The sequence below is a fragment of the Cupressus sempervirens genome, chromosome 1 (assembly GCF_028749045.1).
Source record: "Cupressus sempervirens isolate cs-2001-9-10 chromosome 1, ASM2874904v1, whole genome shotgun sequence".
Classification (NCBI taxonomy): Eukaryota; Viridiplantae; Streptophyta; class Pinopsida; order Cupressales; family Cupressaceae; genus Cupressus; species Cupressus sempervirens.
In genome coordinates this window covers 730,648,212-730,663,597 of record NC_143118.1, presented here as the reverse complement: position 1 = coordinate 730,663,597, position 15,386 = coordinate 730,648,212, and the positions used below count along the sequence as shown (strand labels likewise).

The 15,386-nt window shown below is 34.3% G+C and overlaps 1 protein-coding gene across 1 annotated transcript in view; it reads right to left on the bottom strand.

The window, feature by feature from the left end:
- Positions 1–4,077: 4,077 nt before the first annotated feature.
- LOC149580004 (tagatose-6-phosphate ketose/aldose isomerase, putative (Mog1/PsbP/DUF1795-like photosystem II reaction center PsbP family protein)) overlaps positions 4,078–15,386 on the bottom strand; it is a 116,914-nt gene continuing 105,605 nt past the window's right edge. The window contains exons 5-7 of the mRNA XM_089788327.1: positions 9,462–9,519; positions 4,990–5,062; positions 4,078–4,855 (exon numbers count right to left, since the gene is read on the bottom strand). Coding sequence (XP_089644453.1) covers positions 4,763–4,855; positions 4,990–5,062; positions 9,462–9,519 — 224 coding nt within the window. The 3' untranslated portion in view covers positions 4,078–4,762. The remainder of the gene's footprint in view (positions 4,856–4,989; positions 5,063–9,461; positions 9,520–15,386) is intronic.

Sequence of the window (15,386 nt, the reverse complement as noted above, 5' to 3'; positions counted from 1 at the left end):
ATTTGAGTGTTAAACGAACCTTTTTATCAGATGATTTGGGAAAGATTTGAAATTGAAATTGGACATTCTAAATTTAAAAAAATATGGTTGATAGAAATTCTTCTATCAGACTATATTTGCAATATATATATATATATATATATATATATATATATATATATATATAATATAATAATAAATAAATATTTTTAAAATTAATTAATAATATTGGAGGGGGGGAGTTCGTTGTGAAATTTTTAATTTAAAAAAAAAAAAATTTAAAATATATAAAATTAATTGGGGAGGGGCGGGTTTTACCCACTCCCTACCCCCTTACCTCATTCTTCCCTGTGGCGCTTTTAATAGTGTTGCATGGCAGCCACGTCTGCTACCGTAGCAGCAGGCACTGCTTTTATGGCAGTACGTTGCTGCTACTGCAACAGTTGCGCTGTCGTGGCAGCAGCCCTTGGGGTCGGCTGTGCAAGGCTTAAACGCTTATGATATAATGCATTTTTTAAAATTTAATTAATATTTTATTTTGATTTTTAATTATTAATTTATTAAAAATAATTTATATTTAATATAATTTGTTAAATGTTAATACTATTTAAATTGTATTTAATTTAAATAATTCATTATTAATGTTATTAAATTTAAGTTATAATGAATTTAAATTATTAATATTGTTAATAAGTTTTATTAATACATATTAATAATTAATTAATTAATATCGATATAGTTTTATATTTAATAATTAACTTAATTAAATTTAGTTTAATTAGGTTAATTAATAACGAATGTTGTAGAATGAAGTTTTTAATTTATTTAATTGTTATTTAATAAATTAAATAAATTATTACCTTTGAATGTTTTGGAATAGTAGATGCGAATTATATATCTTATTAATTAATTTAATTAAATGTAATTTAATTAGGATTAATTAATATGGGAAGTTGTTTAACTTAAGTTTTAAATTTATTAAATCACTATAATACGAATTTAATTAAGATCGTAGATATTTTCTTTGGAAATCAACAAGCATTATTTTATTAATTTAAATAAATATTTATCTTGGGATTATTTAGGAAACCGACCTAAAACCAAATAGGGATAACTTTGTAGGTTATTTAAAAACAAGAGTGGGTTAATTGTAAGGATGAAACTGTGAAAGCTATCTACTCGAAAACTTACACTGAAACGAAAACTGGAAACTTAATCCTTACTGTTTATCTCAACTGCATGTTTTCAAACTCAAACCAAACTATAGGATTATTCTATCTTCTATGTGATGTCTATGCTTTGGGGTCTCGGGTTGTCCTAGCATTGACCAATCCTAGGTTGTTACTAGAGGCTTGGGGGTTTTGTGAATGTGATGTTATGTTGTTTTGATCTTGATCTTTTAAACCCAACCATGGTGATGTGTTTAGTATGCTCTACGATAGATGTATTTACTGATTGTTATTGCTTTCTAGTCTTCTTGTGTGAAGCTGAGGTGTATGTATATGAGATACCTGACTTAACCATTTTTGAGTCATCGATTAGTTATATTTGATTTGCTTTCCAGTCGCTTTGAGAGGACTGAGGTGTTTTAATGATTTGTTCTTGATGATGTCATATTGTGACATGTTTGACTTGACCATTTTGAAGTCTTCGATCAGTATTATTTTGGGATGCTTTCTGGTTGCTTGTCGAGAACCAATGGATATTGTGATTTACTTTGGGATACTTTGCAGTTGCTTGTTGAGAACTGATGGATATTGTGATTTATCTTTGATGCTTTTCAGTTGCTCGTTAAGAACTATTGTGATTATTATGATCATCTTTGGTGCTTTCCAGTTGCTCGTGGAGAACTGATGTGAATATTGTGGATTATCTTTTGATGCTTTTTAGTCGCTTGTATAGGACTGAGGTGATTATTGATTTTTGATTTCATGAGCCTAGATTAGGTTATCTATATGTAGTGTCGGGAAGTGGCTTGCGGCCCTAAGTGGCTATGGAAATAACCCATTGTAAGTTGTTTTAATAAGTGATAAGATTACACTAAATACTAACTTAAATGAACCTAATAAGATTAATTGTATATTCTCGCCCATGCCTTGAGTGCTAGTATAGACTAGGATGGGAGTAGAGAGAATGCTTGGTTATGACCTTGCATTCTGTAGTATGCCTCTTCAGTAAGAGAGGATATTGTTGGCCGCATAGGGATCACTAGGGACCCTAGAGTCCTAAGCTAACTGCCAGGGTAACTCCTACATAATTCGTGCGATGACACTTGCCCACTTACATAGTAGGCTTCCTAAGTGTCTTTGTGTGCCTCTGAGTCTAGATGTCGATCTATGTTGAAACTTTTGAGTTAGTATACTTTTAGGATTTCCTGGACTTAGAGAGTACTTGTGATATGTGATCTGATTTCCTGTTTGAGACTTGAGACTATCTCCTTAGCGCAATGGGAGTGGGTCATTTAAGTTCCACACGGTCGGGTGGTAGTGCTTTTTACACTCTTACCATTGAGATCCGTCCGTAGTCATCGTGGCTGGAGCTTCTTAGGATGCTTGTTTATCATGTTTAGGTGATGTTATTTACTGATGCATTCCTTCATATTGATGATTAGCATGTGTTAGGTGATGTTATCTGCTTGTAGGATCATCTTATGTTGTATTCTTGTATGTTAGATTTCTGTATGATTATGCTGTAGTATGTTTAGTAGTAATGTTCCTATTACTATAGTACCGACAATCTTATCAGTGACTTGGGATGTTGCACGTGGGGGATGGCTAGGGCCCATAATGGTCTTATGATGCTATTGACGGTTGGGAGGAACCGCGCACTTAGTTAGATGTGTTTTATGATGGATAGTTGTATTTCATATTGGATGTTATATCTTTTATGATGTATGAATGTATCATGTATGGTGGATGCTTTCATTTATTTTATTGTACTTGTATCATGGATCCAAGGAGGATGTTGTATTTATATTTCTTCATATGTATATTTTTTTAGCCTTTCATACCCTATGAAATGTATAGTGGATGATTGAGCATTCCGAATTAATTTGCCAAGAGGCATTCAAAACAAATGTATATTATGGACATTGGACTTTCTGATTATTCTTTCATGTGGATGTGGTAGTTGTTAGACTTAGAATTAATTAAATTTAAATGTGACTCAACATCTTGGGATCCTTAAAGAATGTAACCTGTCATGTATGCTTTTAGTTGATTGTATACTATTGCTTCTGCTATTATGTGTTTGATGTGTATGTTATTCTTTCTTATTTCAAAAAAAAAAAAGTTTGGCAAACTTGGTAAAATTTTAGGTTAATTCTTTTGGATCCCTTGGCGGGGCATTACACCTTGCTTACAATCGACATGACTTACCTTAGCAACTCAAATAAAGCATTTGCATGGCCCTTTGAAACTGGTGTAGTATTATTTTTGGTCAATTCATTGTAATAGTTAGATATTGTTGGTACTTTATATCTCTTAATGGATAAGAAGAAAGTTTCTACATATATTTTCAGCATGCTGAGCATGTCATTGGCCTTATGCAAAAAATTTACAAGCCATCTTGCACAATTTTACATCAAGGAATTTACAGGCAGTGATGTCACAATTTGACATTCCTATAATTGCCATTGGCCCTAGTTTATTGGAATGTTAAAGTATATGCAATTCTCAAACGATAATGACACACTATATCCATTACGTTATATGATGGCAGAGGGCCATAAACCCAGTATAGCTTATATTTCTTTTTGAATTAATATAAGGTTCACAAACTCTCTAGGCAGAACCATAATATATTAACATATCCATCCAATAGAAACTAGATAAAAATGAACATATTTAATACTGTTAAAGCCTTCATCCACTTGACTTGTAACTGTACCAGAAAATCTACTAGCATTTCAGAAAGTTCTCTTGTTACAGCCTTTCAAGTCAATTAATGCAATATGAATTAAGCATATGCATCTTTGGCAAATGGAATGAATTTTAAGTTATTGACTAAAGCTATGGGCTAACCCAAAATTATCCTATAACAAGCTTTTTGCAAGCAAATAAATTAAATAAATTTCAATGGATTCACCAAAACTTCCAATGCTTCAAAATCTTGCTCTATTAGATCATACTGCCAATAATTAATTCTACCTCATGGGTTTTGTTATTTAAGGTGACAAGTCTATTAGCAAAACACTGACACTTGCTGTACCAGAATATGGACACCTCTTGCTGGCTTCAGATAAAATGCATCACTTATGTAGGTTCACAGTAGCAAGTCTGCTTCAACAAAGTGTATCTTTGGTAATCCATAAAATTCGTCAGAATCACAATGTAGCCAAATAATAGAGATTGTTAAAACAACATAATCACTCTTCTCTTGGTATGGTGTTTCACCGTTATTCATATTTGTACATTTAGTGCAAACATTCAAATGACATCAAGGAACTTTCCTTCACAAAATAGTATAGTGTGAATTTTTGTTTTTCTCAATGGGTATGATTTCATCACTTGGTCGAGATTAAATGTTCTCCAAGGCCTCACTTACAGTTACAGGGGAAGTCACATCTGGAAAGACAGTCCTTTACTAATCTCAACAGCCATATATCTCTCAAGTGTATCACACTTTTGCCTTGGACCAAAGCAACAAACAAGGAAAGAATTAAGGCACTATTCTGCCCAACAGAAATGATATGTGCATACCTCTTGATGTTTTACAGTTTACCTTCTCTCCATGCTTTGTAGCTTCTGTAATGTAATGTACCATGCAATGATCCAAAAGCTAGTTATACAAGGGTGAATGATACTGTAGCTGAACGCAGCTTATCACCAGCATCCTCCCACTGAGATCGAGGAGCTGTTGCCCCTACAACAAATACCTGTTAAGTGCAGAGAACAATAAATTTTAGCCAAGTAGCTTAAAAACTTGCTCCTTGATAATGAGCGGTATTTGGGGCGTGCAGACAATTCAATAAAAACTAAAAAGCATTAAATAATGAATATACAAGCTCACCTTCCCCTGAGAAACAGAAGCTTCCAATGCAACATGTCTGTCTTGTGCAGAAAATTCATAAAAATAGTATGTCCTACATCCAGGAGTGCATATTGATAAGAATAACATGACAAAAGCCTCCAGTCCATACAATATAATCTTAAAAAATCTAGAAGAAGCTATCCTGTGAATCTATTTAAACTTTTCTTGTAGTTGTCGCTGACTTTTTCTTGACTAAAATTTTTCTTGTTGTCATCAGGCTTGTACAGTTGACATTTTGTTGTAGAGATTTTGTAACGTGTGTGTAGTCTATCAATAGTCCTGGCATTTCAAATTGTAATTTCTCAATAGCAGAGGCCTGTAGAAAATGTATGAATTTTCTCTGATAATTTGGTGAGTTTAGAATAGTTATTTATGTTAGTGGAGTCTTTGTCAGATAAAATCTACTTATAGTGGATCAGAAGGATCAAGTAACTTATAGTGGATCAAGAATACTTTCAGAATAGCTATAGTGGATCAAGAGGATAAATTATATAAATCAAAGGAAGTGAACAGAGTATCCTCAAAAAAACCAGATGGAGTGGAAGCACATTAACAAGTACCGTTATTTTTTTCAATAGTGCATCTGATATAGAGAATTTGGCAGAATGCTTCTTACTAGAAGTAAAGGTAATCTTCAAATTTAGGTTTTTTCTTATAAGTTTCCTTAATTTATGCAGCAGAACACAATATTATTTTGGAAGAATTTCAGTAGATGGGGCTACTCAGCTTGCAGATGTCCTTTGCCAATAATGCTAAAGGTCCTGATCATTGGGGTGTTTAAGATAGATTCTTTTTTGAGAGGTTTTATAAGTATGTATTTTCTTTTCATAAACTGTATGGAAGGAATCCATGATCAATTTTATACAACCAAATTGATCCTTAACATGACGCAGGAGTTCATTTCAGACTCCTTTTTGAGATGGAAAATAAGGGAAATGAACAGGGAGATACTTATCTGACCATATTTTCTTTCAGTAAACTGTCTGGAAGGAATCCATTGAAACTAATGACAAGGAAATAAGAACTGGAAGGCAACTGGATCCTTCAATTTCTATAGTCAACCTTATACAATCACATTGGTTCTTTAAGAAGATACTGGAGCCCAATTTACTCTTTCTAACACATACAAACTCATCTCCAAATTTCTCATCAATTGGGTTAAACCTGTTACACTATAAATTGTCTCCCAAGAACAAGGAGGTTTTGTTCAAGGAAGTCAGATCCTAGACAAGATAGTCAGTCATGACTTCCTTCACTCAAACCTTGCTAGTGGAAATTCAAATAACAGTTAATTATGAAAATTGGATATAGCAAAGGCGTTCAACAAAGTCAATTGTGACTCATTGGACCTTGTTTTGGACAGGTTTGGATTCTCCTAAGCCCTTAGTGCTCATAAATGGATCTCCCCAAAGGATTTTCCAATTCTCAAGGGGCCTCCAACATATGGCTCTCTCTCTCCCCTCTTTGTATACCTACTAGTGCATGACCTATTGATGATAACTCAATAGAACTCTTTTGTATATTCCTGAACAGATCTTCCCACTTGTTTCAAACCTTGCATTCTCTTCAGCAAATCAAGCTCATAATCAATAGGAATGAATTGTCTCTTCAATTTTTCCACCATCCAATCCCATCATGTGATTTTCTCCTTTTCTCTTCTATTTCACTTCAATTGAAACTTCTAACACCAAAATTTTGCATGATCCTTCAATTTGGCCTTCGCAAATTTGACCCTCTCAAGATCTTCGATATCTTCATACTCAACGTATTCTTCTCAATCATTGATCTAGTCAATCAATTCCTTTGGGTTAAGATTTCTTGAAAGTATGGGGACTTCAATCTTAGGTCTCTTTCCAATCCTAGAAATGGCCCTTAAAATCCTAGCCTCTTCTAGATTTACTTTTGGTGCTTCTTTTTCTATATGCCCTTCTTCAAATTCCTCCTCACCTTTGTCTTTTGCCACAATATCCATTCATCTACTAATATTCTCTTGCAATGCCTCAAGTTGTCTTTGGCATGCTCTGAAACCCTCTTCTATCACACCTCCGACTCTTTCCCCATGGTTTCTTCGCAAAGATATTTTTTGCACTTATCACTCAAACCCACAAGTCCAAACCTAATGCAAACTGCCTAACATCGGCAATCTATCTACAGACCCAAGAACCCCCTCTCTAATACCACTTGATGAAGGGTACTCCACTTATTTACACAATGCGCACAATAGAATAGAGAAATATCAACAATTTGCAAGAACAAAAAATGGGTTTCTTATTGTATCCAACAAAATGGAATTACAATATTTAGAAATAGAACATGCAAAGCCATATGGGCATTTTCCTTACAATATTTTGTAGGCTAGAGCTACCATATACATATCAAGAACTATCCTAGACAACCCTACAAGCCTTCTTTATATAGGTAATTTTCCACCACCCAAGAGGGTTCTAGAAATTTCAGCCCTAAACTTTAAGGCCGACCCACCCTAAGATATTATTACTCATATTTTATTACATTAGAGTAGGCCCCCAACAACTTTTGAAACTTAGAAGGAATTTTGAAGGAATTTTATTTTCTTTGATTTCAAGTAGCACAACTTCCGGAGACCATAACTCATCCTCAGTTGCTCTAATTGGCTATATGACCTCATTTCGAAAATGCCACAATTTGTTCTATGGAGCTTGACTTGTGCAAACTCCAATTGGCCGAGGTTTGAGCCCTTTTTAGAGCCTTTGTAGCCTTCAAAACTGAGTTCAAAGTTTTAATACCCTACTGCCAATACCAACAATTTTCAATAACTTCACAAATAGAATTAATCTTGCAATGAAACTTTACTAACAAGCTGATATATCTAAAATGAACCTCAAGGAAAGAAATCAGAACATCCTGAGCTCAAACGACCAACTTACTGAAAACAATATGCTTCCAAAAATAGAAACTCAGCACTGAGATAGCCCTTACTGAAAAAACAAAACATATTTTTTTTTGGGTTGTGCAAGATTGCCCTTACACCTAGGATGCTCCTGCATCATAACATTATCATTTTTTAGTGTTGAAGAGCCTTGCAGAATCAAGGGATGCCTAGGCGACCCCCAACTGTCGAGGGGACTTTTGCCCATCTTCGCATCTCAGCGACACCTGGGTGACGCAAAGGCAAAGACGAGGGGTACCATGTCCTTGAGATATCCATGTACCAGAAGCTCGAGAGTTGGGGGGGTAGAATCCTCTTGTTTGACTTCTTTAGAAGTCTCTTTTAATATTTTATAATCTTTAAATGTTAAAATAACTTACTACTTAGTGTTACATTAGCAGCCACGATTTTTTCTTTTTTTTTTCTTTTTAATGTTTTTTGGCCTTTTCATAAGAAATGCATGAGGAAACCCCTAGAAGTTTCTTTGGTGTATAGGGACTTATGGGCATCTTGAAGATATCCTGCCACCCCCCAACAACATCACCTCTAAAGAGACGTCTCTTATTGGCGAAAAATCAAGAGAAACATCCCCAAGGCAAAGAAACGTAGCAGAGCTAGGGGTGAGGCGAAGTGACACTTTCGAGGCATCCCATTGTCTCGGAAACTCTAGGATTTGGGGGGGATGTGACCTCGTGGAACACTAATTTAAACCAACACTTTACCTTCATCGATATCTTTATCCATATTTTTTGTCTATAAAAATGCTAGTACTTGCCTAGAAAAAAATTAGAGAGTGCTCAGCAACTTGGAGAGTACTCAAAGAGTTTGCAAACTATGAATTCATGTTTTTTATTTGAAGTTAGTCTTGAATAAATATTTTTTTAATGTATTGGAAAAAGGCAATAATTATTGCCAAGTGCTTCCAAAGCTGGCAGAGGCTGAATTTCTTGTCCAACTGGTATTAGAGCCAAACTTGTGAATACGAATTGAATCACTCCTTGTTATGAAACTGTGTCTAACATTTGTAGACAGGTCCTACCCACTGGCGATAGAGCCAAACTTGTGAATATGAATTGAATCACTGTTTGCCATGAAACTGTGTCTAACATTTGTGGGCAGGTCCTATCCACTAACAGATCAGTCAAACTCAGTTCATGTTTCTCATTGCAGTATGTGGATGATACGGTAATATTGTTTCCTTTAGTTGCTTGGATGAATAAGATCCCAAATTTGTCAACAACTTTATCCAAGAGTTTGTATAGAATGATTTAGAAACACTGTTTATAACTTTATTCCATTCTTAATCTGCCTATACAAAATTCATTTTTTTAGCAATCATAAATATTTTCTATCTTCATCCTTCCTTCCTAAGTTTACAACCGTATTATTCATTTTCATTTTCATTAGTACACCATCAAATAAAACTCTTGCTTCTAATATTTCACTAGATAAATTGCTTCTCCTTCAATTATTGTAAAGTTCTAACTTCCAAGTTCCTTCAAAGTGAAAAAACTTGCAAACAAAATAAATTTAGATAGAATACCTCGGAACATCAGATGCCTTAAATTTTATTGTGCGAGCAGCATACAATGTTGCCCCCCCTGCAGATATTCCATTTCAAAAATTAGAATAACTACAAACCATAATTGTTATTCCTAAACAAAGATATTCTGACATAGTAAACTTGAAACAGCAAGCTTTGAACTTATTTTCATACTAGATCTCAGTTCAGAATTCTGGAAATAGAACAAACAAAAGCAAATCCATAAGCATGTTTTTATCACAAGCCACATGGATTCTGCAATGTGATGCTGTCCTTACCTACCACAGTGCCTTTTCCAGCAAATTTGCTTGAAATCTAAGCAGAAGAGTTCATATTATTTAATTGAGAGACTTAAGTTCAACATTCCACATCTCATGAGTCAGATGCATACAAGCGATAATCATAAACATATATTGTGCGTACCCAAATAAATAAGCATGATTATTATTAATTTATTACAAGATCAATCTTCAAACCCCCAAAACTGCAGCACAACAAAGCACCCACTATAGGTAAAAATAGTGTTCCAATGCAACTCTGAAAATGACTACTGATTGTTTATTGTCAAAGGTTGATTGAAGAAAATGAGAATACTACCAAGCAATGATTTCACAAAGAAATGCATGTATACTGAGTATTTTAAAATCCTTTGCAATTATTCTAAACACAAAAAAATTATATTACTTTTTCCTGATTAACTCCACCAACAGCAAGGTACTTCCTCAACCCCTGTTTTTTCTACTAAAATCCCAATGGAGAAGTTATGGAGGGCCTCACTACATGCATTCAGAAGATGAGACCCCAGGTTGAGGTGACAGACTGCTTTGTCAATGAATTGCAAAGCTATAGGGAAGTAAGGAGTAGTGTCGGGGTGGTTTTTGTGCACATTCAACATAGAATAAAATACCAAAGTTACTCTATCCTCTCTTGAACAAAATCCCCAATGTCCTAAATTATGTGATCACTAAGTTGACTCCTAGGTTCCAAATGTAGGAAATTGTGTTGTTTGGGATAGAGTCAATTGGTTTGATGTAATGTGACCTTACTAAAATAGAATTTAATAAAAAATAATAAAAATAAATCAATACTATTTATTATTAAAAATATATTGGAAAAACATAATCAATATAATATAATACAAAGACAGTAATATAATAATATAATGTAAAATCCATTATTAAATATAATAATATTAAACAAAATTAAATATTTAAATCATTATAATACAACATTTTAATGATATTATAATATAATAATAATATTAGAATATATATAAATGAATAAAGAATAGAAATATATGAGAAGGCCTTTCGTCGACGAAGATAGTCTCCACCAAAAAATACTAAATACAAGAATCAGTACATATAATAAGGCTCATGGAAAATCTAAGCAAAGCTATAAATGTCAACTAATTATGGCAAGACGCTTGCACAATCCATCTAGACTAAAGAGATAACCACGTATTCTGCATCGGGTGTCTTCCTCTGAATTACATATTTCAAGAAGGCGATGACCTGAGCTAAGAACAAGGAAACAATAACTAGCATCACTTAATGATAATCAATTATTCATTGTTGATATTTGTATGATTGGTATTAAATTAAATTGAAAACTCATGCAAGGGCTCCATCAAGTGCTTCATATACAACCATAGCTAAGACACGCGTCGATAAAATGTCTCACCATAATCAATTGTATCACATGGAGGGACCACTATATATAGAGAACATATTAAGTGAACTCCAAGAGTAAAATGGTTGCAAAGGGCCATAAGTAGCACACTGCAAGAACTGGTCATAAGTCAAAGTGAACTAAATAACGATGTTGAGCTTCACTTTAACATATTAAAGAGTTCAAGAAAGGAAACCTTGACGAATGTCAATATCTACACTGATAGGAACATTAAGATTGTCATTAGAATACATGGTGCAGCACAATAATAGATAAAGAAACAATAAATGGTAGCAGCCGATATATAGTCAAATCAATGAATAATAAAACAATGTTATGGTCAATGTTCATAACAAGGTTACGAAGGCACGATGACAATTAAATTATCAATGATGAATCAAACACCAATTCTGTACTAAGGCAACAATTAGTGAAGTGCTAATCATGAAATGATGTGATTAGTGAAGGGAACGTGGCGAGTAAAAACAAGACATCTCTTGAAACATGACTTATCACTTGTAATGTCACCCTCTGGGACATTAGAAATTCTATAGTCAACTTCATAAAATATTAAATTTGGCTTATGGAAGCTTAACATAATTTATAAAATGGGTCAACTTAATATTATAAAGTAGGTTAAAAGGTGACAAAGAAGGAAAAGACAAAAGGACAAGAGAAGGAAGCTGAAGAGTCACCACTTTGAGCATAATAAGGAAGCTAACTCATTTTGGTCGTGCCTGGTTTATTAGTTTGGATCTAGTTTTTGAGTTTCTCTCCTAGTTATCAGATTCATGCCCTAGAGGCCGGATCTGGATTCATGCCCGGATTCGTCTGTATTCTTCCAGTTTTTTTTCCGATTTTTTTCTTATAATCATAATGGCTTTGATTCATAAATTCATACCGAAATCATAGATTCATACTATGAAATGATTTAGTTTTAGAATTATGTATATTTCTCTTATTTTTTAGTGTGTGTGTGTATATAATGAATCCTCCACGAATCATAAATGGGAAAAAACAAATCATGAATCCACGGATCTGATTCACATGTCAGACTCAGATTCTTTTCACGAATCGATAACTAAGGTTTCTATTGGAGAAACATTGGGAGAGCTTATGTCTTATACCTATCTACTCAGACCTGAGGACGGAAACCTTCAGGGCATTTCTTGTGGATTGGACGCAGACCCAATTTAACATTGCAGTGGATTTGAGATAGAGTTCACATTGAGCTTACAAGTTCTTTCTTAGTTTCCAATCTGACTGGTGTCACTATAATAAAATTGGATATCTGGTCATGTTATTGTATTGCTGGTTATATAATACAACAAAAAATCTGCAGTTGTTTGAACTAAATATTTTGATGAACATTTGCTGGTTTATATTGCCAGATATTGGGTATAGTCAGAGGTTCAATCAGAGCATAGTTGCAGATATACAAATGGAGTAATGGCATATTTGTAGTTTTGAAATTGCTAATCAGAATTAGAGAAAACAAATCAAAATTTTAATCTGATATTTGATATTAATTTAATATCAAAAAAATGGTCGAAGGTTATAAGGGAATAAATAATTGTTCCTAATATTGTGAATAATGTTTCTTAACATTTTTAATGGCTATTGGTGAAAAATAGTATCTCTGCTAGAAGTTGTGAACATTTTAATATTGCAAAAGAACTTCATCTCAAAAATTTGCAAATTGGGTGATTAAATACATTGGCTGGAACAATGAGGAATAATAGGTAAATGTGTATCCCTGGAAATGGAGTTGGAATATTGATAGAGCATTTCTGGTTAATGGAAATTTATATATGTCTGCCATTTTTCCTACTGCACGGGTCCCTAACAATTAAATATTGGAAGTGTTATAGTTTGCTAAAACCATACTTGACTGGAAATGATCCGGCCTTATTTTTACCAGCACTCGAAGTTTGAAATAATATTCGCCACGAAAGCAAAGTTGTTCTTTAATTTTTGAAGGCTATAGTTAACGCAGAAAGAACAAACAAGTTATATAATTAACTAAAGCTGTGAATGTTTTCGAAGACATTTTTGATTAAATATATTGTTCCTAGGGATGATACACTGTGTTTGGAAATGTTGGTAACCATCAAAATGGGTTGTTGTTAACAAAGATTTTAATTATTTGTAAGTTGGGAAAGCATTTATCGTCGTCATGTATGGAGTTACACTATGTCATGAAGGATCTCAGACATTGAGGAGGTTGGAAGACAAGAAGGTGCGATGCCTAAGTATTGTACGCCTGACATATTCGAAAATTCTAAAGAAGACAGGGCGATATAACTTTTCATTGACAAGTTTTGGCAATGTTTAATAAGTCCTAATTTAATACCTCCTTATTGGTCAGGGTTTCCATTTGTCGTAAAGATCAATATCGGGCTCATTTTAATTTATTAATTGTTGGACTATAGTAGTGGTGAAATATCTTATTTGATGGCAGATATAAATTAGTTTATTCCAATGAACACCAATAGGCTTATGTGGCGTCAAACAATAATTTTTTGTGGCAGTATTTCTTAAGAGTTTTAGCAATTAAAGAGTTATTGATTCCTGCTGCCCAGTGACATTTTGCATCTTGACAACAAAGTATTTGTTGAGCGTAGATGAAAATTTAATTGCTGCATATGGAGTTTCTTTGAGTGTGACAATAATAAGGTTGGAATTACCATGTCAGGGGATAACGCTCTTGTCAAAATCCTCTTAAAAATTGACTTGTTCCATTTGCAGTGTCCCTGTAGATTTTTGGTAACAAAAAACATTTTGGCTTGAGACTCTTGTAACATTTTGTGAAAATCAGTGAAGTTTGTCCTGGCATTTATTGCAGCATAAGAACTTCACTTATCTTTTACCTCTTGCAAATATATTATGAAGCCGCCACTATTGCTGGAAATTTCAATTATTTGGGAATTGAGTAAGAGCCATATTAATTTTTGAAAGGATCATTTCCAGCAGTTTCTATAGTGGCAAGAGTACTTGAGGATTCACTGCAAAGGACCATTAATTGAAGGACTGTAGATGAATGGCACAGGTGTGAATAGGAGCATGTTATTAACCAAAAAAAAGACCCCGAGTGGTGTTAAGAGGAATCAACTACCGCCAATCAAATATAGTGAGGCGTCTGGGATAGAGCCACAATTTAAAGGTTGACAGCTTGGCACAAGAATACCTCTTAATAGTTGTGGATTTCGTTTGAAGTAGAGCATCTAAGTTGGCTTCATATTGCATGATAGTGGAAGCAAAATAGGGGGTGTGTTGTGTTATTCTCCTAGTTGTGAATGCCATTGCACGAGGGTGCTATAGTTATCGTGAGCATTAATTTGAGCAATTTTGGTGTTCAGGCTTTCATTCAGCCATAGCTCACCCAAAAAAAGAGTTGTGGTCACTTATTTGAAATATACAAATTGGGAACTTTGATAGTTTGCAAGAAATTAGGAGCAATTGTGATCCCAATTTCAGGCACTTAACACTAAGGATAAAGGAAGAGAAGAACTGGATACAAGAAACAGTCTCCAAGCTTCTTTAAGTGCAAAGGAGAAGATAATTTTAGAAGTGGCTCACCTAATTGCCTTGTTGGTTCAATCCACAGGAAAGAAGGAAGTATGGAGTGGGAAGCACATGGAAGGCATGAGTACAATTAAAGAGGAAACACAAGTTGAGGGCACAGTGTTGGAGGAGGCAGATAGATTGTTGGAAGAGTTTGTAATGATACCTCCACCTTCACCAACCCTCTTGGAGATGGAGATGGAAGATAGAATGGAAGCACAACGTGAGCACTTGGAATCATTAGAGATAGGAATGAAAACACTCTCATTTGAGGAAAAAGCTAAAAATTCCTCAAAGAGTTATAGGGGATGGAACAGAGCACTAAGGAGACCATAAAAGAGGCTCAGGGGGAAGAACTTGGAAGCCATAGTCAAAGCAATAGAGTCACTAGTAGCATTTAAAAAGAGAGACTGTCATAAAGATTGGAGTTTACTTATGTAGAGTGGAACATGAAAAGGCAGTTGAGATATAGAAGGTCGGACATACCATACCCATGGTGCTAGAGAAGCCACCCCTCATGCAGTCACTTGCTCAGATGGAGGAAGCATTTAAAGGAACATTCCTAACACTTCAATAGAAAAGGAGTTGACAAGAAAATGGAAGAAGAAAAGGAGTTAACAAGAAGAATGGAAGGTGGAGAAAGAAGCTCTGGGAGAGAAATTGGCAGCAATAGAAAAGAACAGGATGGAA